Source organism: Phocoena phocoena, chromosome 2 (assembly GCF_963924675.1).
Source record: "Phocoena phocoena chromosome 2, mPhoPho1.1, whole genome shotgun sequence".
Lineage (NCBI taxonomy): Eukaryota > Metazoa > Chordata > Mammalia > Artiodactyla > Phocoenidae > Phocoena > Phocoena phocoena.
The window spans coordinates 169195076-169220408 of NC_089220.1; the positions used below are offsets into that span (position 1 = coordinate 169195076).

Below are 25333 nucleotides of genomic sequence, written 5' to 3' on the forward strand. Positions count from 1 at the left end.
AGTTTATTGCAGAACAGTGCCCCATACATGCTGTTTACACTGGCTTTCCCTATGTACATTTTATTTCCAATTATTCCATAATGCTTAGACGCTGTCAGGGATTCTCAGGTCTTCCCCAGTGTCTAGCGAGACCTGAGCTTAAACTGGGTGTTCTTACAGAGAAACTGACAAAAACGGTGAAGCTAGATTTAGGAAAACGTGCATAGCAGAATGACAAAAACGGGGACTCTTTCTTTCTTTTTAAAGCTTTAACTAGAATTTTTAAGAAAAAGGACTGTGGCTCCTTGCTGCCCTCAGCTGGTGTAGAAATACAGTGCTCTATTAAATTCCCCCAGTCCACACCACTCGAAATCCAAATCAAAAGTATCTAACCATACGGTATTTATTTTTCTCTTTCTGACTTACTTCACTCTGTATGACAGACTCTAGGTCCGTCCACCTCACTACAAATATCTCAATTTCGTTTCTTTTTATGGCTGAGTAATATTCCATTGTATATATGTGCCACATCTTCTTTATCCATTCATCTGTGGATGGACACTTAGGTTGCTTCCTGTCCTGGCTATTGTTATAAAGCAGAAACTAACACACCATTGTAAAGCAATTATACTCCAATAAAGATGTTAAAAAAAAAAAAGTACCTAACCATTTTCCAAGACCTTGAAAGAGGTTAGATTTCATTCGTAAATGCTGCCCTGCACAATAGGAATTGGCAGAGAAAGTTACCCTGGTCTTCTCTCTTTAGAGAAAAAGACTTGGCAAGATCCAGTCTTTGAGGAGGTTGGTTGGGCTGGAGAGGCCATGGAAGGAAATCCTGTGTCAGAACATGAGTCTCCACCCACATTTTTACTCCGTGGTGCCCTTCTTAGGCCCTCCACTAACTGTGCCTCTAATATTCATTGTTCCAGATTTGAAAAGAAATCTCTCACAACACGAAATTGGGAGGTGGTGGGCTTTGCATTTCAGAACATTAATCCCTGCTTGGGTAAAGAGCTAACTGAATGAAAGAAACTGATCGAACAGACTTCAGTTATGCATCACCTTTATTAGCTGCAACCCCAAGTTTTCCTTAAAACAGTAATATTTCACTTTTACTGATTTTATGTTCGTTAAAGCCACGCCACCGTGCTGCAGAATTACCTGTATGCGGTTAAGTACCGGATCTGTGCACTTTGATTTTGTTAACAAGTGGATAGAAAAGATTACATCATCTCATTGAGAAAAGGTTTTCCTCTGACACCTTGTTCCATCCTGGTTTTCTTGAAAAGAGTTCGAGCAAAGGGCTATTTCAAAGGTTGATTCTTTCTCCTTTCACGACGCGTGCTCGAAATTTCCAAATATCCTGGAAATAATACCAAACAGTGAGTTTATGGGACACTTCGATTTACCTATTCACCATAAGACAAAGTAGATTACTAGCATCTACAAGTGGTTAAATACAAAAAAGAAAAAGAAAACCCGTCCACAATGGTCATAACAGTAAATAAACCACATTCTGAGACTCCAATTAATGTACCTGCCAACATCTAAAATCATGTTTTGGAAGCCAAGACAGTGAGTCCCCACTCGTGTCAGTCTTGTTTCACTTGGCGCTCGTGCTGAGTACAGGTGTTGGAACTGGCTGTTAAGTCTGGTCACAATACAAAGAGTTTAGTACCCAAGCTCCTGCTTTCCTTGGTCATGTTTGCCTGCCCCATTCTGAGCCATGTACCCCTGATTAGATCATTATCATGAAAATGATGTCCTGGGCTACCGGTTTGGGTTTTTTCTTCTTTGTTCCTAATAAAACAACTCAGACTTTCTTGTTTATTTTTGAGCAAACAGCAAGGTATCCTGGGAAGAACGATTTTGGAACTGGACCTGACTCTGAAATCTCCGTCACTTACGTAATTGAGGGCAATCTCTTGAACTCTTCATTTTCTCATTAAGAACTTGGAGCTATAATGACTGCTCCACTGGGTTTTGGTGAAGAAGAGAAGAAAAGGGATATGAACGTGCTTTTGTACCTGACAAAGAACTCTATAGCAGAAGTTACTATTGTTCTTTTAAGTAAAGCCAATGAACTATAGCTGAGAGAGTAACGAAAAATAAATACAGGAACTGATTCATTTAGTACAACTGTGACAGACCTCAAACGTATACATTTTTTTCCTGCCTTGAAATTCAGGGTGTTGGATGGAAGCTCCAGTTGGCAAAATATGTTGCCTTTGTAGGACATTTAAGTACTGGACAAAGGGAGAAGGACAAGACTTCCAGGATGTGCAAATGTGAGACCAGAGCATTTTCAGATATGGGATACATTCACAGATTCTAAAGAGAAAAGGGGTTAAGGGTGGAGGAAGATTTGTGCGCTGGGAAGTTGTTTCAGAAGGTGGTACCCTGCCTTTGGTGAGCAAGGCTCTTCAGAGTACTAGAAGGCCCTGAGTTATCATTACACTCAGCCTATTTGGGGGTCATGTCGCCCCCAGAATAGATGCATTTAGTTATCTAATGCACATTTAACAAGTAGGGTCAGGTTCTTGGTTCAGATGCTAAAATGTACACAATCTACGATGCAAATAAGTTTATTTGCCTTGACTGATAACTTGTTGTCGATCAGCAGCAGCATGGAATGTTCACCAGTTGAAAACAAATAGTCTGCAGATGAGGTGTATTAATTAGGGAAGCATATGGAATACCGTCTTACGCCCGCTCTGACAAGCATCAGTGATCTCTCATCTCTGCTACGTGCAGGCTCTCGTTAAACTCCGGATGCAAACTGACCCAAACAAACACTTGCTTGCTTGAGAACTGCTTTCTGGGAGTCTTACTGGAATTCCAAATGCATATACTCTCTTTACAAACAAAGGAGGCCTATGATTGACAGCCCAAACCTTTAAACTGTGTGCGTTCAGAAGGTAGCCTTGTCCTCCATTTGCTCTCCTCTGAATTTGTTATCTACTTCCTCTCCTACCTGTCTGTTTTGCAACACGATGGCCTGCGTACCACAGGACAGCCCAGAGACTGACAGAATTCAGGTCTCCCACGCTGGGGAAGCAAGTAGTACAAACAAACTCCACTGTCATTCTTAGGTCTCAGCAATGTTTCCGAAACGAGCTCTAAACCCAAGCATTTTATACTTTCAGACTAAGTCAGGTATGAGAATTATTAAGCATCTGAAGAAAAGAAAAAACCAAGATCTTTACCTTGTCATTTCATACAGACATACATACCTTCAGGCTGACGTCTTTCACTCCATGGATTTTACTGGCTATCTTTAAAACTTCCTCTCCAATGTTTTCTTGACTGGTACCCTTCACGTCGATGTAGTGGCAGTTGGCATCCGCAAAATGGCAGGAAATTGCCTGTGCAAAGTGAATCGATTCATGTTACAAAAACAAGAACAAACAAACAAAAAACACCCCGTTAACACCAGCAACCTAGCAAGGAGGCTTCTTTTAGATGTCACTGCGCATTCGATTTCTAGACTGAATGCTGTTCCCATGTGTCCTGAATCAGTCTCTTGATGGCTCAGCTGCTTTTTTTTCCACCCAGCTAAAGGATACTTGAGAATTTACATGACGTTTTTCACTAGCTGTGTTATTTATTTTCCAAAGGTATATACGGGGCAGGGAACAGAATTATGTAAGTAAGAAGTCTTTAACTTTTTAGCATTTGATTTTTCTAATGAGTGGATACTGCCACGTCCTACAAAGGAATGTATTGCAGGGTTTCTCATCACCTCAGTTACAGAAGTTACTCAGTTAAGTTTGTAATGAGTTGGTATTTCAATGGCCACAGATGATGGGGTGAAAAAACTGAAAAGACCTTGCAAAGGAAATAATAGGCAGACACCCCTCTTGAATCAGAAGGATGTTTAAAGTTTGATCACATTCACATACAATACCCACCTCGTTTCCTTTTGAAGGTAAGATGGAAGTTCCTTGGTTCTCCCCATTCTTGAAGGAGTTATAAACAGATCTAACTTGCAAGGCGGTAGTTAAAACTCACCTTCCTTGTCACAGGTTAGTTGTCTTAGGGTGACTGCACCCATCAGAAGAGCTTCCTACTTTGCCCCAAATATCAAATTTCGAGGCAGTTGAGTCACAAACTTTACTTCCCATGGAAGCCCTAGTGCCATACCAAGCCATACTGGAGCCTGAGGCAACAGGGAAAAAATGTACAGTCCTACCTGTACCCTTTTATGTATTTTTTTAATGGTTAATATTTCCCCAAACATTAAAGCAGTTAAAAATATTGAAAAATTATAAAGTCAGTATATTAAAACACATTATTTCCAGCGTAGTGCCTGTACCCCTTTGCAGAGTTCTGAGGGTCATGGTAGTGGAGGGTCTGACCTCGTCTTTAAAATTTTGGCGTTGTGCTCACCATGGATTTTTTGGCATTAATTTTGATTTTTTAAACTACTACATTAAAATATTATGTAACTGGACCGTGGAGGTTTTGGGTACCCCTGAGGGGAGTGCCTTCTTCCCTCATGCCCATCCCTCACCAGGCTCATGGAGCCTGCTGGATATTGGAATGAATGGAAGATGAAATCTGACAACTAACCCTCAGCCTCAGGGAGACACAAGGGATTGTTGTGACAGACTGGAAAACTTCACTCAGCCCCAAAGAAGCCCCTAATATTTGGTATAAACAGCCATGTCATCATAGGGAAACGTGAGCCCACAGTATCGTCAGATCTGCGGACTCTTAGAGAGGCAAGAAATCTGGGGATTTATGAGAAATTATGTCAATTTTTAATGTAAGCACTGAAATCATGAAATTGAAAACACTGAGGCTAAGGGGTGAAAAACATGGCCATATCTGATTTCCGGGTGGCCAATTCAGACCTTCCTTTCCGATCAATAATATTTTCCCCAGTAGCAATAATATTACAGACGTTCCTCTTATATGAGCTGTACACATTCCAGATGTTCTTATTTGGTATGTCTGCCTTTGTTTTTGCCTCTGAAACCATAGGCTAGCAGCTTCCAAGTAAATAAGCTCTCACTCTGAAGCAATTCCATGAACGTTCAGTAGGCTGGGATCCTGAGGTCACCTGGCTCCTTGCTGCTGTGAGCAAGAAAGCGTGAGGGAGGCAAATATATTTCCTGCTAAATAAACCAGACTAAAGGGCAGTTTAGTTAAAAGTCACAAATCCTTTAACTTTGAATATATCATGGCACTTTTGTTCCTAACCCGTTCATCTTCAGAAAGAGCTGTGATGTGAATGCATACCTTCCGGAATCCTTGGCTTTTGTTCCGACCAGATCCATGGATGAGCAAAGGATGAAAGAAAACGGTGTCTCCTTTCTCCATCAGGAGGTGCACCCGGTCGTTATTTTTGTCATAGTCCTGGATCCCGTGGAACATGATGTTAACCCCTCCCTAAAACACGAGAGAAGCCAAGTCGAGATGTGAGGAAGCCACTAATTAAAACCCTATCAATGACTCATCAGGAAAAAACAGAGCTTCTCTAAGTTCTTCCAAGAGAAACAGATAAATAAATTAGATTTTAAAAAACCAAAACACCTTACCTATACCAAAGCTTCTCAGATGACTGGTTTTAAGAAAGCCCCACGTTGATGCTAAAATTTTGGACTTTTTAGACCGGATGAAAAATTTGGAATTTCCACCTACCCTTCATTACTGAATTATAAATGAAGATCTAGATCAGCTTTGCATTTTGTGGTAATGCAGGAGACCACCTTTCCAGGTTAGCCCATAATCATTCTTTCCCACCTGGAACTTGGCATAAATCATTATTCTATCACTCAGGAGCATCTCTGAGAAGCTAACTGTTCTCCCAAACTAGGGGAGAGAAAATACTCAGTTTTTCTGGGCTGATAAACCACTCATGTCACGTGCAGAGTAAAGAAAGAATAGTAAATTATAACATTATGGGGACTTCCCTGGTGGCGCAGTGGTTAATAATCCGCCTGCCAATGCAGGGGACGCAGGTTCCATCCCTGGTCCGGGAAGATCCCACATGCCACAAAGCATCTAAGCCCGTGTGCCACAACTACTGAGCCTGCGCTCTAGAGCCCGCGCGCCACAACTCCTGAAGCCCGCGAGCCTACAGCCCGTGCTCCGCAACAAGAAAAGCCACCGCAATGACTAGCCCGCGCACCGCAACAAAGAGTAGCCCCCGCTCGCCGCAACTAGAGAAAGCCCACGCGCAGTAACGAAGACCCAATGCAGCCAAAAATAAAAAAATAAAGAATAATTTTAAAAAATAATAAAATAAATGAAACATTATGTTTGTTTATAACTATTTTCAAAGTTAGTCACTGTATTAGGTAATGGTTATGTCTTTATGGAAGAAGCTAAAACGAGAAGTGACAAAGTTTGCAAACCTTTATGGGTCTTTGGAGGGTAGCATCCCATTTCCTTTCCTAAGACTATCCCAAATACAAATTCCTTTTGGGGAATGACTACTTTCGTACTGCACTGTATTGGGACTTTGACCCAGTGAGCTTCTCTCTGTGCACAGGGTTGATATGTAACCAAGATAAGCTAATCTGACCTCCCACCGAGGCCACTTTGAATCTGAGCAGAGGATCGAAGAGACCGGATGTAGTCAGGGTCCACTGCCCATGCCAGGTACCCCACCCAACTGTTCCCGCTGAGCAGGGACTTCCGCTTTCCTTCCCCATCCCCCAACCCCCAGAGCTGGCCAGCCTTCCCACCGATTCTGCCTGCCCCTACAGCCCTCCAAAACATTCCCTTCGGCTGAAGTCAGTGAAAACCCACTTCTGTTGCTTGCACCAACCTTTCCTAAACCTCAACTTAATCGACGAATTTCAGATTTTATATCAGAATCTAAACTCAAATATGTTCACTTAGCACTAATCCTCAGTGCAAGAATTCTAACTGGGGGCTTCCCTGGTGGCCCAGTGGTTAGGAATCCGCCTGCCAATGCAGGGGACACAGGTTCGATCCCTGGTCCGGGAAGATCCCACATGCGGAGCAACTAAGCCCATGCACCATAACTACTGAGCCTACGCTCTAGAGCCCGCGTGCCACAACTACTGAAGCCCACGCACCTAGAGCCCGCGCTCCGCAACAAGAGAAGACACTGGAGTGAGAAGCCCGCACACCGCAACGAAGAGTAGCTCCCATGCGCCACAACTAGAGAAAGCCCGTTTGCAGCAACAAAGACCCAGTGCAGCCAAAAATAAAGTTAATTAATATTTTTAAAAAAGAAGAATTCTCACTAGTTGGCACAGAAGTCCTGAGAGCCATATTCTTTACGTCCCACAGAACCGTGTCCATTCTGTCTGCCTTAACAACAGGTGCTCTTCCCACCTTGATCATCATTATGGGATTTTTGAGACATTGCCTTATACCTAAAATGCTAAGAGTCTCCTCTCTGGTTTCTCTGCCTCTGGACTCTTACACCTGCAGTACATTCTGTGCCAGACCACAAGGTTATCGCCTTGAAGAACCAATTTGACCTCATCACTCATGGGCCCCAAAGCATTAAACAGCCCTCCAGCATCATCAGCTGAATCGATAAACCATGAACAGCCTCGCAACGGGATACTACTCAGCCCTCCCCAGAGCCTCTCTCTGCCAGTCTGTTCAGCTGGAAGGAGATGATCCCACTTCTTCACTGCGAGACCCACCAATCAGGGTATAAGACTCATGTGGCGCTTGGCACACACACATCTGGTGTTGCCGCGTTTGTGTCTTACCTCTGCACGTAGGCTTCATAATCTCAGATCTTTTATAGTATCACCAAAGTTCCCCACTTTGGTTGGCTTTCAAGCACTTGTTGAAGCAACAAAGACAATCATTTTATCTGACATCCTTGAATTTTCCCTGATCCTTATTCTAAATCCTAGAACAATGTTTTGCTAAGAAGGGGAGTGTCATCTTATTGGCAAAGCTCCTTATGTATACTGATGTGAAATCAAAACAACAAAAGATTCTGATCAAGACTCAGCCTCCAGGCAGACTTACCTCCCACTGGGGATAATCGTGTGTCTTCAAGGGGCCTCTGTGTGTCCCTGGGAGCACAACCAGACAGCCGTTGTCCCGGTCGATGTGCTCCATGGCTGTCCAGGCACAAACGATGCTATTGCTGGGCCTGAAGGGGAAATAGTGCAGATCCTGGTGCAAGGGGTGACGGGATGTCTTCTTGCCTAAAACAGAACCTGCTGTTAAAATAAGTAAACTCAAGTCTCAGAATTCTTCTCCTCTGCCTGAAAAACCAGAACAATGAGCTATCCCTGCAAAAGCAAACAGATGAAACAACGCTAAAGAAAACCAGCCTCAACAGATAAGCACCAAACTGGAACACTGAATCAGCACAGTGACTGTCTTTTTTTTGGCCATGCCGCAAGGCATGAGGGATCTTAGTTCCCCAACCAGGGATTGAACCCATGCCCCTTGCAGCGGAAGCGTGGTATCCTAAGTGCTGGACCACCAGAGAATTCCCATCAGCACAGTAACTCTGGATCCTGTCATTCTTTCTGGGCTTCTGGTAGCCAAGGACTACTTTACACTATTTTCTAGCATGCTGTACGTATGTCATCATCTCTGTTGTGCTTTATTCTTTCCTAACTCTGGTTTGGGCACAGAGCTTAGTATTCCCAAAAAAAGGCTGATTAATTAAAGAGAGTGGTCAAATCTGAGGTCCTCTGATAGCCTTCAAAGTGCCTGGTACAAAAAAATATATTCGTTAATTAACTAACTAACTAAATAAAAGGCCTCTCAGAGGTTTCCCCACCAAACTAGAAGCATTTGGTGTACAATCAGTGTGGAGAATCAGAGATACTAGGCCCACGTTTACATTTTTCCCTAGTTTTGCCCTCTGAACGTGGTTCCCCCAGGCCACCGGCTCTCTCCAGGCAAGACACCCAAGGAGGGAAAGACTTGGTGTTAAACTACAGACCTGTCACATAAGCCTCTCCCAGCCATCAGGAGGAAGACAAAGTAGAAAAGGATCCAGAATCTCTAATGGCCGATTTACTACCGCTGGTACAGCTGAATTTTTCAGTGTGGCCCAAGAGCCATCTGCATTAGCATCTCTGGGTATGGTTAATAAAAATGCAGATTCCTGGGTTCTGTTTTCTGAATCAGTCTCTCTAGGAGGGAGGTCTTAGAAGCTACATTTTAGCAAGCACAGGAAATTTTAAGAATAACTGTGGTATATGATTTATAAGAATAATTTTAACTTTGGTAGTAATAGTAATGGCTTTAGATCAGGAAGGCAAAGTCCACACTCTCGTGCATGGGTGAGACTGGTAACAAGGCTTAGAGATGTTGAATAACAGCCTCTGGGGTGTAGGGACAGTCGTGTTTACTGAACTGCATCTTTCAGAAGCCAGTTGTGTAAAAACCCAGCGATAACCCTATACTTCAATGTTTTTATGATGTAAGCTATCTTAAGACTTAAATAAAAGTACATATATTCATTTATGCGAAGTTTAGCAGCTGTACACCTTGCTATCAGTTAGGACATCAACCTTACGTACTTAAACACTTTTTTTGTTGTTGTTGTTGCTTCTACTTTACAAATAAGAGCTCTTTACCAGAATCTGGAGGTTTGTTTATCAGCATCGTATGCATGGCCATAATATCGGGTCCAGTGAAGCACTCCACATATTTCAGAATCTAAGGGAGAGGGGCAAGAAAGTTCATGGGAAATCAGATACATAGGCAGGTGGCACAAAGTACATCTGTCTATACAAGAACTCAGATGGCAACTGTTTAAAACAATCCATTGATATTTCACAACCTTGCAAACAAACCATGGAAAAGTCAGCAACTGGAAATCATTGGAAATTTACAACACTCTGAACTAAACAGCCTTTTTGGAGCCAGCTGGAAACTTTTGTACTTCTTCTACAAGAGAGATGTGAGTTTCTGTGAGACACCAACTGCAAAGGGCAGGAATGCCCTTCTTTCCACCAAAGCCGTTGGCAGTTGCCCAGTGAGAAGGCAGCTTCCTTTTCCTTCATGGAGACTCTTCGTAAGAAGGGACCACGAAAGGCCCCGACAGGTTTGCCGCTGTCATGAGTAACCCCGAGGGCAGGAGAATAGGGGCCTGGAGACCACTTCACAATCAGCATGGCCATTAATTCAACAACTCCCTCCTAAGGTCTCTGAACCAGGCAGAGTGACAGCAAGTAGGGACACAACAGTGAACAAGATAAGCGGGTCCCTGCCCCAAAGGAGTTTATATGCTGGTGGGAAGAAAGGTGTTAAACACATAATGACGTGGGCCGATGTGGTTGAGACCCATGCTCCGAAAAATAAGCTGCAATGGGAGCAAGGGACAGGGAGGACCACCTCCTGCATCAGACCCACTAGAAAGGGGTAAAAAGCAGAAAGGACTCAACACTGCATGCCTCCTACCTGCCAGGGGCTTTCTATATATTGACACATCAGCTCGGTTAAACCTCACAATAGTCCCTGAAAATTAATGCCCCCATTCATTAATAATACTTTGAAATGAATGCCCCACACGAATAAGATGCCTAAGTTTGCAGAGCCAGTTAAATGAAAAAGATGGTATTCAAACTCCCTTTCTGTCTGCCTCCAAAAAATGAAGCACAGTCTAGGCTTTCTCACTATTTGAACTCTTGTGTATAAGGAATATTGGCAGTTTGAGTATGAAACACTTGAAATGTTACAAAAATCTCAGGAGTCAGGCCTCATGCTTGTTTTTTTAATAAGAAGTTTGTTTTTGTCTTTTTTTTTTTTTGGTATTCACTTAGGCTGCGATTTTCTAAACCTTCGTCATTCAAGAGCCATCCTCACCGTTTCTGTCCTGCTTTGCAGAATTTCCCAATATATTTAGCCACTATTCTCCCTAAATTAAATTAACTCACTTCTTTTACTTAGTTTTTTTTTCTTTTTAAAAATATTTATTTATTTATTTATTTTTTGGCTGCATTGGGTCTTCGTTGCTGTGCGCAGGCTTTCTCTAGTTGCGGCGAGCGAGGGCTACTCTTTGTTGCGGTGAGCGGGCTTCCCATTGTGGGGGCTTCTCTTGTTGCGGAGCACGGGCTCTAGGCACGCGGGCTTCAGTAGTTGTGGCACACAGGCTCAGTAGTTGTGGCACACGGGCTTAGTTGCTTTGTGGCATATGGGATCTTCCTGGACCAGGGCTCAAACCCGTGTCCCCTGCATTGGCAGGCGGATTCTTAACCACTGCGCCACCAGGGAAGTCCCTCTTTTACTTACTTTTATCCTGATTAATAATATTCTTGAAATCATGGATTTGAGGTGCTGGTTCATTTTTCCAATACATATTAAAATAAATACCCAGCTATTAAAAGAATGCCTACCTCCCTAAAATCATTGCATGAACCACCAGATACGTGGTTCACACGTTACAGAGGTAGGAAATCTGAAAGTCCCGATAGAGCTTAATCTACTACATGTTGCCTGTGATTTCCAGCTTTTTATCCTCGGTCCACCCACACAACTTCCATTTCTATAACAGGACTTGAGCTTGGGAAGCATGCATGGCTCAGAGGGGCCACTTCTCCTCCCAACCCCAACCCAAGGGGCCCGACATCCCAGGTGGCTCAGCTGTACAGTCTTTCTTCATGAATCAGATTTTTTAACAGCACTTGAGGTTATAGCTTCTAATAAGTACTTTGTGCAAAGTGTCCTTTCAAACCATTCTAAATAAATGGTCATAAACTGTAGTACCTTTATGCAATGGAATACTATGCAATAGTTTACAAAGTATAAAGTAGATCCATAGATACTAATATGGAAAGATGTCTCAGATCTACTGCAAGTGGAAAAACAAAGTGACAACCAGTATGTTCCCTGTCACACAAAAGGTGGGGTTATACAGATATGCTTGCTTATACCTGAAACAATTCTAGATGAATACATAAAAAAACTGAACAGTGAGTGGTGCTGGGGCTGGGAGAATTCACTTTTCATTTCATGTCCTTCCATACTATTTGGATATTTTTATAAATATGAACTACTCTTAAAGAATAATTTTTTAAAAACTAGTTTACATTTATTTGTTTTTTTTTTTTGGCTGCGTTGGGTCTTGGTTGCTGGGCGCAGGCTTTCTCTAGTTGTGGTGAGCAGGGGACTCTTAGTTGCAATGCACGGGCTTCTCATTGCGGTGCCTTCTCTTGTTGCAGAGCACAGGCTCTAGGCACGTGGACTTCAGTAGTTGTGGCTCGGGCTTCAGCAGTTGTGGCTCTCAGGCTCAGTAGTTGTGGCGCACAGGCTTAGTTGCTCCGCGGCTTGTGGGATCTTCCTGGACCAGGGCTCAAACCCCTGTCCCCTGCATTGGCAGGTGGATTCTTAACCACTGCGCCACCAGGGAGGCCCTAGTTTACATTTAAAAACAAACTCACACCTCTACTGACCAGATCATAAAACAAAATGAAAAAATAAATGGATATTACAGTAAATGGCCTCAGCATTATCACCCCTGTGGAAGTGCCTGTATGAAGTGTGAGAAAGGCTCTCTTGCTCTCTCTTACCACAGAATTCCTGCTCTTCTTCACCAAAAATAATTAGCAAAAGCAGGATTTCTCAGTCTTGGCACTACTGACATTTTGGGCTGGATAATTCTTTGTTTGCGGGAAGGGGCTCTTCTGTGCATTAGAGCATCCCTGGGCCCAAGCAGCAGCATCCCTGACCTCCACCCATTAGAAGCCAACAGGACACCATTCCTCCTGCCTGACAAGCAAACATGGCTCCAGACATTGCCAAATGTCCATCTCTGATTGAGAACCACTACTCTAGGACCCCGGTAGAAAAGGGCTAGATGAAGTAAAAAATAATAATAATATTTCAGAGGCAGGCACGCAGATGGGCAATTAGCTTAAAGAGAAAGAGAACACAAGAAGGCCTTGAACCTCAGGGAGGGTGCAGTATCTGAAGAGTTCCTTATCTTCTTGGAAATCTTGGACCTTGGTGATCACTTTCTCACTTGGCACATACTCTGATTTTGCAGTGGTCACATCTCTCATCACCATCAATCCCAGTGGCTTCACCTCCATTCTGCAGATTCTTTCAAACTCATCCCTAGAAAATTCAATTGGTAAATGATATCATTACCGCAGGCTCCAAGCACCTCCCTGGCCTTGTTCTGTGGAAAGACTTGAAGGTTTGGGGGTGGTTTTTCTGCACCAAGTTGGCCTCTAGCCCCAGGTTGAACAGTTCTGATGGGCGGAAGGAGAATATGGCCAACTCAGAAGTGCCTGCCTCCTAACTGTGAGGCTGAAACTTGCTCCCAGAGTTCAAATATTCCTTAGCTTGGCAGACCAGTGAGGAAATACTTGTGAGTTGGTTTCATCTGAATAAAAGAGCAAACACTTCCCTAGCACTACAATAAGCCAGGCCCTGTTTAAAGTATTCTCTCTCTATTTTACCTATTTAGTCCTAAAAACAACTCTAGGACATAAGTACTGTTATTTCCCCCGTTTTGCAGATGTGGAAACAGGCATGGAAAGGTTAAGGAATTGCCTCTTACACACAATGTTAAGCGACGGGGCTAAGATTAAAGCCAGCCACCCTGACTTGAGCCCAGGTTCTAACAAACCACTTCCTCACAAACCCAATCCCTGAAAAATATCTGTACAGACACAAGCTAATCTTACTCATATTCCCACTATACACATATAATACATATTTCTGTTATATAACAAATAGTGTTACTGTACCTAAAATATTGAATATCAGCATCAGACACCAAATTTTTAATGACAAGAAATCCATTTTCTTCATAAAATTTTCTCTGTTCTAGGCTTAGAATATTATTATCCCGAGTATACCTGAAGGAGAAAAAAATCTCAAGTAAGTCCAATTTAAAAATCACAACCTAACAATATGTATCAAGAACCTGAGAAATGTATGTACTCTTCCACTAAGCATTTTTATTTCTAAGACTTTAAGGAAATAATCTGAAAAAAATGTTAAAGCTTTAGATCCAAAGCATTAATTACTGTCACCAAGAAATGGAGGAGTAATTAACTAATCATATTATATCCATTCAATGGGACATGACTCAAGCATTAAAAATAAAGAGCATATAATAGCATGGACAATGCCTATTAAATTAAAATATGATGACAATGATGTAAAACCAAGACACTACTTGTTTAAAAAAAAGACTATAAGGAAGTACAAAAAAAATTTTTTAAATAGTGATTGCCTTTATGTAGTGGCATTATGGATGATGTTTTTTTAATTCCTTCTATTTCTCTGATTTTAAAATTCTGTAATGAATATGTATGGTTTTTCAGATGGGAAACTAATATATTTTATGTTTCAAATTGTCTAGTTCATGCATTCACAGAAGAAATCAAAGTAACAGAAATCTGAATAAGTGTACAGCACACACACACAAACTCAGATCACCCTGTCCATTACTCTGGTTTGGAACTGTGACCCTATAGAATATTCCATGGAGATCAATGTTTTCCACTTCAAAGGTGATTTTAAGACAAACCAAAGATGCTAGCTAATACATCAGACTAACCAAACGACAGGCTAATTTAAATGAGATATACGATGCCTGAATTTTACAAAATAAGATTATGCACTTTCTCACATTTTTCCCCCTTTCTGAATTTTAAAATACATATAGAGAAAGTCAGGGTCTTCAAAATTTTCCATGATTGTTAGAACAAATCCTGGAAATGGAGGATTTGTATAATGAATTCTCATCGGGCAACATGTATTTTAAATCCTAGTTACCACTAGAAAAAAAAAAACCTTTATATACATTGTATGGTTAAAAATTAAAATTAGATCTACTCACTGGAATTGTTGAGGACGGAAGCCGGCAGGAGAAACAGTCCCTGAAGTGTGGTGCGCTATCTAGGATGTGAATTAAGGCAAATGAAGTAAAGTTTAGGTGTCAGCCTTTTCTAGAAACGCTCTGCCCTGGATTGGTTTTCACAAGGGAAGACGGGCTCTAAATAGTCACCAAGCAAACTGATTACACACGTAAGTTCTGATGCACTGCTGCTTACCTCATTTCATTTCACAATAGCCCGAGGAGGTGGCTGCAAGCCAGGAGCTTTATTATTCCTGTTGCATAGAGCAGGAACCCTAGGCTAGGAGAGCTCAGTAACTAGTCCAAGGTCACCGAGCAGAGAACAGCTGAGCCAAGGCTTCCACGTGGTATTCAGAGTTTCCATCTATTTCATTCCCCCCGGCTATTTCTCCCACCGAACTACTGAACGAATAAAAATGGAAAGGCTCTATTCTAGAAATAAGGAGAAACATGTGCTATTCAAAAGAGGAATTTAACTTAGTAGGAGTCTAGTCCAAAATATTAGCAATATTGGCTGGTCATTAGAAAAAAAAAGTCTACCTTTATAGAAAATGTTTGCCAACCCTGGCTCAAGACTAGGAGCTGCTGGGACTTCCCTGGTGGCACAGTGCTTATGAATCCGCTTGCCAATGCAGGGGACATGGGTTCGATCCCTGGTCCGGGAAGATCCCACATGCCGCGGAGCAACTAAGCCCGTGCGCCACAACTACTGAGCCTGCACTCTAGAGCCTGCGAGCCACAACTACTGAGCCCCCGTGCCACAACTACAGAAGCCCGTGCGTCTAGAGCCCATGCTCCGCAACAAGAGAAGCCACTGCCGTGAGAAGCCTGTGCACCATAATGAAAGAGTAGACCCCACTCGCCGCAACTAGAGAAAGACCACGCACAGCAACGAAGACCCAACGCAGCCATAAATAAATAAATAAATCATAAAAGGAACAAAACTGAGTTATTTGTAGTGAGGTGGTTGGCCCTAGAGCCTGTCATACAGAGTGAAGTAAGTCAGAAAGAGATAAACGGATATCATATGCTAACACATATATATGGAATCTAAAAAAGAAAATGGTTCTGATGAACCTAGGGGCAGGACAGGAATAAAGATGCAGATGTAGAGAATGGACCTGAGGACACGGGGAGGGGCAAGTGTAAGCTGGGATAAAGTGAGAGAGTAGCATGGACATATATACACTACCAAATGTAAAATAGCTAGTGGGAAGCAGCCGCATAGCACAGGGAGATCAGCTCGGTGCTTTGTGTCCACCTAAAGAGGTGGGATAGGGAGGGTGGGAGGGAGACGCGACAGGGAGGAGAAATGGGGATATATGTACATGTACAGCTGATTCACTTTGTTATACAGCAGAAACTAACACACCATTGTAGAACAATTATACTCCAGTAAAGATGTTAAAAAAAAAAGACAGCCCAAAGAACAGGAAAAAATGTTTGCAATCATATATCTGATAGGGGACGTGTATCTAGAATATAATAAAGAACTATTACAACTCAATAATAAAAAAATAAATAACCCAATTAAAATTTGACAAAGGAGGGACTTCCCTGGAGGTCCAGTGGTCAAGACTCCATGCTCCCAATGCAGAGGGCACAGATTCGATCCCTGGTTGGGAACTAAGATCCCGCATGCTGCACAGCACAGCCAAAAAAAAAAAAGAAACACTAGTTGCCTTAGATTTAAGATTTGCAGCAATACAGCCTTTCACAGGCCTCTGAATTACCTATAGTTTCTCAAAAGAAAAAAAAAGTCTATAAAATAAACAATGACTCCAAGAAAAATATGATCCACATAGCAGAGTATCATTTTAAATATCTTACAGAACTAGAAATTCCCTTTTGTTTTCTATCCAGTAATCACAGATGACTGACTTAGCATCTTGGTTTTTTTCTTCTCATTTTTTTCATTGTTTCTTTAGCTTAAAGAGTTACTTTCAGAATGTCACTTCTCTTAAACATGTTATCCTTTTTGAATGATGTCTTTATATAACTGGGGAATATAATAGTCAAGGAGATGGGAATTCCCTGGAGGTCCAACTGCGGAGGGCCCAGGTTCAATTACTGGCCGGGGAACTAAGATCCCACAAGCCACGCGGTGAGGCCAAAAAAAAAAAAACGTCAAGGAGGGGCTTCCCTGGTGGCACAGTGGTTGAGAGTCCGCCTGCCGATGCAGGGGACACGGGTTCGTGCCCCGGTCCGGGAAGATCCCACATGCCGCGGAGCGGCTGGGCCCGTGAGCCACGGCCGCTGAGCCTGCGCGTCCAGAGCCTGTGCTCCGCAACGGGAGAGGCCACGGCAGTGAGAGGCCCGCATACCGCAAAAAAATATAATAATAAATAAAATAAAATAAAATGTATCAGAAACAAGTGCAAACAGATCGCTGGGCCCCATGTCCAGGTATTTTGATACCACAGGTCTGAGATGAGCCTGAGTATCTGCGTTTTTAACAATTGCCCAGGTGACGCTGATACTGCTGGTCCGGGGACTGCACTTTGACAACCACTGCTTCCCTTAAATGACCTTGGTCAGGAGTTTTCATCTCCCCTAGCCTCGACTGTTTTCTCAACTGTAAAATGAGATTACAGAGTCACCTGGGTTCCCTTCATCAGTTCGTGGATGAGATTTCAAATTTACAACGGTTCCGATTCATCAAGGCTTGGAATTCAGCAGAGAGAGCAATAGTGAAAGTAAAAGAAACAGCCAGTAAGATCGTTTTAGGAAAGATTTCAGGATCCTAAATATAGCAGAACAGGCCACAAGGGAAAAAAATCCCAGGCCCAGTTTTCTGTGGAGCTTCCAAAGGTTCACGCTGAACGAGAACACTTAAACTGAGCAGGCAAAAACAATTCTATAAAGCTACTTGACTTCTATGTCACAGTGACATCTCTCTGGATCCAACGCCCGTAGCACACACATGCTCTCGGGGATTAACTTCTCAAGGCCTGACCAGGAGGGGACACAGGGCACCCAGCCCTTCTCCAGGAGACAGTGTTAGCTCCACGGGTCTCCCCTGGAGAAGCAAGAGCTGCTCCGCCCTGAGAGGGCTCCGCGGCTCCTCCAGGTAGCTCTGCGCCCCCGTTTACGGTCTCGGTCTCTGGGCAGCCGCGGCCATCAGGCGCGGCCAAGTGCAGAAAGCGACAAGGCAGCAGAGAGCAGGCCCGCTCGGTAACGACTTCCCCCCCGCCCCCAAAGCCAGGGAACAGAGGCCCTGAGGGCCCGGACGGCTGCAGCGACGCCACTCCAGTCGCTGGGGCCAGCAGTCCCGGGCCTACCGGGCGGGCCGGTCCCCTCTGGGGCATTGGGGACCACCGGCTCCTGGGGTCGCACCTATCCTCGCCCCCAGGGCCCGGAAGAGACGTGACCATCACGGAGACAGGCGGCGCGGAGCAAGGAAGAGCCGGCGCGGCGGCTGTGTGATGCGCCCTTATAGCCACCACCCTTCCAGCTCGAGACCCCTGCACCCAAAGGATACGACGGCCCCGGCCGAGCGGCCGCCGAGGTGTCGCAGCAAGACGCGCAGGCGGGCGGAGGCGCGATCTTTGTCCATGGCATCGGGCGGGGGGGACACCCGGTGGCCCGGCCTGGGCCGCACTTAACTCCGCGGGCGACCCCGCCTCCGCGCGGCGGGCGGGGCTTGGCACGGACGCAGCTCAACCCGGGCAGCGGGACTCGGGGAAGCGCCACCTCCGGGGAGCGGCCTAGGGCGCTGCGCGCAGTTTCACGTGGCGACCACAGCGTGGGGTCGCTGCCTGCGCACCTTGCTTCTGGCGGATCGCAGAGGTCATCTTTGTCGCACAGAGCAGGAAGCTAGTCCCCAAGGGCTCGGTCACTAGGGTAAGATCGCCCAGGAGGAAGTCCAGCCAGAACATAACATGCTTAATGGCATAATTTCCACTCATTTTATGCTGTATGACTGGTCCTTCCACTAAACTGCTGAAGGAATAAAAATTCCAATGTTCAGCCCTAGAGGCAACATGTGCTTTCCAAAAGAGACCTTTAATTTAGTGGGAATCCAGTCCGAAATATTAGAAACAGTTTGGTCATTTTAAAAAAGTGTAATAAATGATTCTATGAAATGTCTAAACCACGGTCTAGTATAACATTTTTTATTTTTATTTTTTTGGTGGGCCACGCAGCATGCGGGATATTAATTCCCCGACCGGGGATGGAGCCCGTGCCCCCTGCAATGGAAGCGCGGTGGGCCCTAACCACTGGACTGCCAGGGAATTCCCTAATTTTAAATTTAGTAAAGAAACAGAATTTTTTTTTTTTCCCCAATGGGATGAGTTTGGGGATGAGTGCGTGAAACCATCACCACCATCAAGGACATAAACATCCATCGCCTCTCGGTTTCCTCCCACACTGTTTATCTCATTTGTGTGTGTGTGTGTGCGTGTGCGTGTGCGTGTGTGTGTGTGTGTGGTAAGAACACAACATAAGATCTACACTTTTAGCAAATGTTAAGTATAGGATGAAGCATCTTTAGCTACAGGCACTATGCTGTATTGCAAATCTCCAGAACTGTTGCTCTTGCATAACTGAAACTTTGTACCCACCTCTCCATGTCTTCCTCCCATATGCCCTGGTAACCATCATACTCCTCTGTGCTTCTATGAGGTTGACTTTTTTTTTTTTTTGAGGTTGACTCCTTTAGATTCTACATAGTAGTATCATGTAGTATTTGTCCTTCTGTGATTAGCTTATTTCACTTAGCATTATGCTGTCAAGGTTTATCCATGTTGTCACAAATGGCAGGATTTTCTTCTTTATTAAGGCTGAATAACATTCCACTGTATGTATATACCCCGTCATCTTTACCCATTCATCCACTGATGGACACTTAGGTTGTTTCCATTATGTTGGCTATTGTAATAATGCTGCAGTGAACATGGGGGTGTATGTATCTCTTTGAGATCCTGATTTCAGTTCATTCGGATAAATACCTAGAACTGGGATTGCCCGATCATATGGTAGTTCTATTTTTAATTTTTTTTAGGTACCTTTATAAGTGTTTTCCATAGTGGCTGTAAGAGCTAGAAATTCTTTCCATAAGATCTCTTTTCCACCTAGTATCTACAGATGGCTGGCTAAGAATGTCCTTGGGGTTTTTTTCTCTCATTTTAAAATTATTTCTTTATTTTAAAGAGTTGCTTTCAGAACGTCTCACCTCGTAAACATGTTTTGATTTCTTGATGATGCCTTGATACAATGTGGTGGAACTGCCATAGTCAAGGAGAGAAGCAGGACTCAGAATTGCTGTAAGCTGCTGCCTGTTTTCTCCAACGCAGAAAGGAGAAAGGACTGTCTCTGGGCTTCCACCTCTGGATTCTTTATTCTCTTTCCATGATTCCTCCTTATCCACACTCCCAGATTCTTTTACTTAACAGGAGGGCCCTGGGCCTTCCCTTATTAGCTCTTAACTTCATTCCCCTCAAACTTCTCATCCCGTGGCTGGAACCTGACCCTGAACTTGTCGACTGGATCTCTAAGGGTTTCCAGGAGATATACTTGTGTTTATCATAGTTTGAAACGAAGTATCTGGCCTTTGATGGGTACACGAAAGAGAATCTGCATCTTTCCGAAACTTTCTGAGAAAAACCCCTGATGGAACGGGAATGGTCAAATAGGTATCTCCTTACTGCCCTCGCGTGGTGAAAGATGGAGACTGCTGGGAGGAAGCAAAAAAAGTAAATATGTCAATTCAGTCTACCTCTACCTGAATTTTTTTTTTTTAATTGAACTGTAGTTGATTTACAATATTGTGTTAGTTTCAGGTGTGCACCAAAGTGATTCAGTCATACATGCATATATATGTATAGATAGTCTTTTTCAGATTCTTTTCCATTATAAGTTATTACAAGATTTTGAGTATAGTTCCTTCTGCTATACAGTAGGTCCTTGTTGTCTATTTTATATATAGTAGTGTCTGTCTGTTAATCCCATACTCATAATTTATCCCCTCTCCCCCTTTAGCAACCATAAGGTTGTTTTCTGTGTCTGTGACTCTTTCTGTTTTGTAGATAAGTTCATTTGTATCATATTTTAGATTCCACATGTGATATCATATATTTGTTTTTCTCCATCTGACTTAGTATGATAATCTCTAGGTCCATCCATGTTGCTGCAAATGGCATTATTTCCTTCTTTTTTATGGCTGAGTAATAGTCCATTGTATATATATACCACAGCTTCTTTATCCATTTATCTGTTGATGGACATTTAGGTTGCTTTCATGTCTTGGCTATTGTAAATAGTGCTGCTATGAACATTGGGGTACAAGTATCTTTTCGAATTATGGTTTTCTCTGGATATATGCCCAGGAGTGGGATTGCTGGATCATATGGCAACTCTATTTTTAGTTTGCTAAGGAGCCTCCATACTGTTCTCCATAGAGGCTGCACCAATTTACATTCCCACCAACAGTGCAGGAGGGTTCCCTTTTCTCCACAACCTCTCCAGCATTTATTATTTGTAGACTTTTTGACGATGGCTGTTCTGAGTGGTGTGAGGTGATTGTAGTTTTGATTTGCATTTCTCTCATAATTAGTGATGACGAGCATCTTTTCATGTGCATGTTGGCCATCTGTATGTCTTCTTTGGGGAAATGTCTATTTAGATCTTCTGCCCGAATTATTTAAAGATTAAGACATTTATCCTTACAGGCCTTGAGAGAAGCCTTGGCTTTCCTGACCAATGAGAAATCGGAATGAAATGAAGTTATCTACACCTGTATTTTTAATGTTACCCTAAAATATCCTCATTTTACAAGTGTGTGAAAATCCCTGCCCTCTCTACCACCAGCCATTTACACAATGGTTGTGTGTAAGTCTATGACTGTTAGAAGAGATGAGGAAATCCCTGAGAACTTCCAGTTGTTATCTGCCTTTTTAAAATTAGAGGCAATGCTGGGTTTAAATTTTCCATCTAAGATTCCATTGGGAATTAAAACAATAAATTGTCCTTTAGGTAAAGAGGCAAATGTTACTAGTTTTTTGTTTTGCTTTGTTTTATCTTTAACGTTGCTAGTTTTTAAAAATAGCAATTTGGGGGGTTCCCTGGTGATCTAGTGGTTAGGACTCCATGCTTTCTCTGTCGTGGGCCACATTCAGTCCCTGGTCGGGGAACTGAGATCCCACAAGCTGTGCAGCAAGGCCGGAAAAAAAAAAAAAAAAAAAAAAAGGTAATTTGGATCATTTGGAAATTCCGTACGTAAGCATCTTTAGTAATTGTGTTATGAAAATAAAAACAGTTTACAGCCATTGAAACAATACATTAATGGAATGTGAACATTATCACAGGAGTGACGATTTCTTCTTCAGCGTTTGATATTTATTCATTTCTTATTAAATAAAATATTTATTTTCCCCCTTCAAGCAATGTACTTGGTTTACCCAAATATTGAAAGTAATCTTGAAGACAAATGTTGAAACATAACAGTTTTCAAAATCATCTAAGGAATAGTTTTTCCCAATGTGTAAGATGTTTCAGGAAATGATTTTTTAGATAATAGCCATATATTTGAGCAGCTGAGAAAATTTAGGGGAATTCGCTGGTGGCGCAGTGGTTAAGAATCCGCCTGCCAATGCAGGGGACACGGTTTCGAGCCCTGGCCTAGGAAGATCCCACATGCCACGGAGCAACTAAGCCCGCGCGCTACAACTACTGAAGCCCGCACGCCTAGAGCCCGTGCTCCGCAACAAGAAAAGCCACGGCAATGAGAAGCCCACGCAAGGGAGAGTAGCCCCCACTCGCCACAACTAGAGAAAGCCTGCGCACAGCAACAAAGACCCAACACGGCCAAAAATAAATAAATAAAATGAATAAATTTATAAAAAAAAAATGAGGACCTAGGAAAACCTTGGATTAAATTGTTCAAGTGTTGTGCACACTGAATGAGAAAATGTAATCAATTCCAGATTGAAAAATGCCATTTCCTTTTGAGAAACATAGATATGACTACAGGCCACGTTATTTGGTAGCGAGTTGTTTTTTTTAATTTTATTTTATTGGCGTATAGTTGATTTGCAACGTTACGTTAGTTTCAGGTGTACAGCAAAGTGATTCAGTTATACATATACATATATTCATTCTTTTTCAGATTCTTTTCTCATATAGGTTATCACAGAATAATGAGTAGAGTTCCTTGTGCTATACAGTAGGCCCTTGTTGGTTATCTATCTTATATACAGTAGTGTATATATGTTAATCCCAAGTTCCTGATTTATCCCTCCCCCTTGGTAACCAGAAGCTTGTTTTCGATATCTGTAAGTCTGTTTCTGTTTTGAAAATAAGTTCATTTGTATCATTTTTTAAAATTAGATTCCCCATGTGAGTGATAGCATATGATATTTGTCTTTCTCTGTCTTACTTCACTTGGTATGATCTCTAATTCTCCATCCGTGCTGCTGCAAATGGCATTATTTAGTTCTTTTTTAGGGCTGAGTAAGTGAGCTTTAAAGTGCACTTAAGGAGTTCCCTGGTGGCCTAGGATTCCAGCCTTTCACTGCTGCGGCCGGGGTTCAATCCCTGGTCGGGGAATCCACAAGCCAAGAAAAACACACCAGAAGCCAGCACACTTGCCATCTACCTGCAGCTCTGCTGTTGAAGGACCGTTCAGTGCTCCCAGCAAAAGCCAGCCCTCCCCTTGTGCATCCCTTGTCTTGATGTTTCTCCTCCTCTCCTTCTCCATCTTGTTGGGTCCTTCCCCCATCAGCATACAACATCCTCTTTTCCCCCCTATTTTATAAAAGCTCCCGTTGGCCTCACCTCTCCTTCCAGCTGTCACTCACACTTCTCTATCTTTTTGCAGCAAAGCTTGAGAAAATTTTATAAATTCACTGTCTTCAATTTTTCTCATCTCATTTTCTTTGGAAGCCAGTCAATCTTTTAGCCTCATCATTTCACTGAAACTGCTCTTGTCAGGTTCACCAGTAATCACGAGCTCGTTGAGCATCCAATGGTCAATTCTCATTTCGAAACTTACTGGACGCTTGAGCAGCTTCGGGCCCAGTGAAACACTGAAGGGGCCACTTCCTGCTCTTTCTCAGCCTCCTCTGCTGGTTCTTCCTCATTCCCTGGGCTCCCAATTCAGTCCTTTTGTTGCAGGAAGGGGGACCCCTTTCAGGGCCCGAGAGTGGGCTCTTGTTTAATGCTTGGAAATGAACTGCCCGAAGAGACACACGTGCTGACAAAGCAAGAGACTTGATTGGGAAGGGGCGCCCGGGCGGAAAGCAGGAGGGTGAGGGAACCCAGGAGAACTGCTCTGCCACGTGGCTCGCAGTCTCAGGTTTTATGGTGATGGGGTTAGTTTCCCAGTTGTCTCTGGCCCATCATCTTGCTTAACCCGTAGTCTGCCTCAGGACCCTTCTGGTGGCTCGCGCAGCTCTTAGCCAAGATGGATTCTAGCGCGAGGGTTTGTGGGAGGTTAGCGGGACATATTGTCTCCCCCCTCCTCCTTTTTCCCCACCCGAATTCTTCTGGGTTAGTTTTACAAGATATACTATGTGCTGGGGCCTCCTCCCTCCTTGTGGCGCCTCCCGAATGCTTCTGGGTTAGTTTTACAAGACATACTATGCGCTGGGGCCTCCTCCCTCCTTGTGGCCCCTCCCGAATGCTTCTGGGTTAGTTTTACAAGACATACTATAGGCTGGGGCCTCCTCCCTCCTTGTGGCCCCTCCCGAATGCTTCTGGGCTAGTTTTACAAGACATACTATAGGCTGGGGCCTCCTCCCTCCTTGTGGCCCCTCCCGAATGCTTCTGGGTTAGTTTTACAAGACATACTGTGGGCTGGGGTCTCCTCCCTCCTTGTGGCCCCTCCCGAATGCTTCTGGGTTAGTTTTACAAGACATACTGTGGGCTGGGGTCTCCTCCCTCCTTGTGGCGCCTCCCGAATGCTTCTGGGTTAGTTTTACAAGACATACTGTGGGCTGGGGTCTCCTCCCTCCTTGTGGCACCTCCCGAATGCTTCTGGGTTAGTTTTACAAGACATACTGTGGGCTGGGGTCTCCTCCCTCCTTGTGGCCCCTCCCGAATGCTTCTGGGTTAGTTTTACAAGACATACTGTGGGCTGGGGTCTCCTCCCTCCTTGTGGCCCCTCCCGAATGCTTCTGGGTTAGTTTTACAAGACATACTGTGGGCTGGGGTCTCCTCCCTCCTTGTGGCCCCTCCCGAATGCTTCTGGGTTAGTTTTACAAGACATACTGTGGGCTGGGGTCTCCTCCCTCCTTGTGGCGCCTCCCGAATTCTCCGGGTTAGTTTTCAGCGGCAGCGCCATGTTCTTTATCGGGACCTCGTGATGTGAGACAGCTCAGGCCAGCGGTTATCATCGTGCCTGGCCCAGGCGGGAGGTTTCGGTCAATGGTTGCTTAACACTTTGACATCTGTCTTCTATAAACTCTAGTTCCCTCGGTAATCCCCGGCCTCATGATGTTAAGTTCCTTCTGTAAACTGGTGATCCCTAAATTTATATCTCTGGCCTGGACTCTCCAATAAATTCCCAACCCTGTGTATCCAACTGCCTACTTCACGTCGTCACTAGCGTTTCGAACAGACGTCTCAGAACAG

General features: G+C 43.6%; 1 protein-coding gene across 2 annotated transcripts; it reads right to left on the reverse strand.

Moving 5' to 3' along the window:
- Nucleotides 1-938: 938 nt before the first annotated feature.
- On the reverse strand, nucleotides 939-18320 carry PHYH (phytanoyl-CoA 2-hydroxylase). 2 transcript variants are annotated; one of them, XM_065872058.1, is made up of 9 exons: nucleotides 18243-18320; nucleotides 14744-14802; nucleotides 13644-13754; nucleotides 12837-13005; nucleotides 9525-9606; nucleotides 7951-8132; nucleotides 5224-5373; nucleotides 3213-3344; nucleotides 939-1342 (listed from the first exon to the last, which is right to left on the reverse strand). In XM_065872058.1, the coding sequence occupies exons 1-9, from the start codon at nucleotides 18315-18317 to the stop codon at nucleotides 1289-1291; spliced, it is 1014 nt and encodes a 337-aa protein (XP_065728130.1). In that variant the 5' UTR covers nucleotides 18318-18320; the 3' UTR covers nucleotides 939-1288. The 2 variants fall into 2 exon arrangements, with proteins under 2 accessions (XP_065728130.1, XP_065728131.1); XM_065872059.1 differs by lacking the exons at nucleotides 7951-8132; nucleotides 9525-9606 and having other exon boundaries at nucleotides 1289-1342; nucleotides 18243-18317.
- Nucleotides 18321-25333: the final 7013 nt, after the last annotated feature.

Coding starts and splice junctions, on each gene's coding strand:
- PHYH (XM_065872058.1), bottom strand. CDS start 18,317: ATGGACAAAGATCGCGCCTCCGCCCGCCTGCGCGTCTTGCTGCGACAC. Junction 13,006..13,643: donor GCTGATATTCAATATTTTAG/GTACAGTAACAC, acceptor TGAATTTTCTAG/GGATGAGTTTGAAAGAATCT. Junction 3,345..5,223: donor AAAGCCAAGGATTCCGGAAG/GTATGCATTCAC, acceptor CACTTTGCACAG/GCAATTTCCTGCCATTTTGC.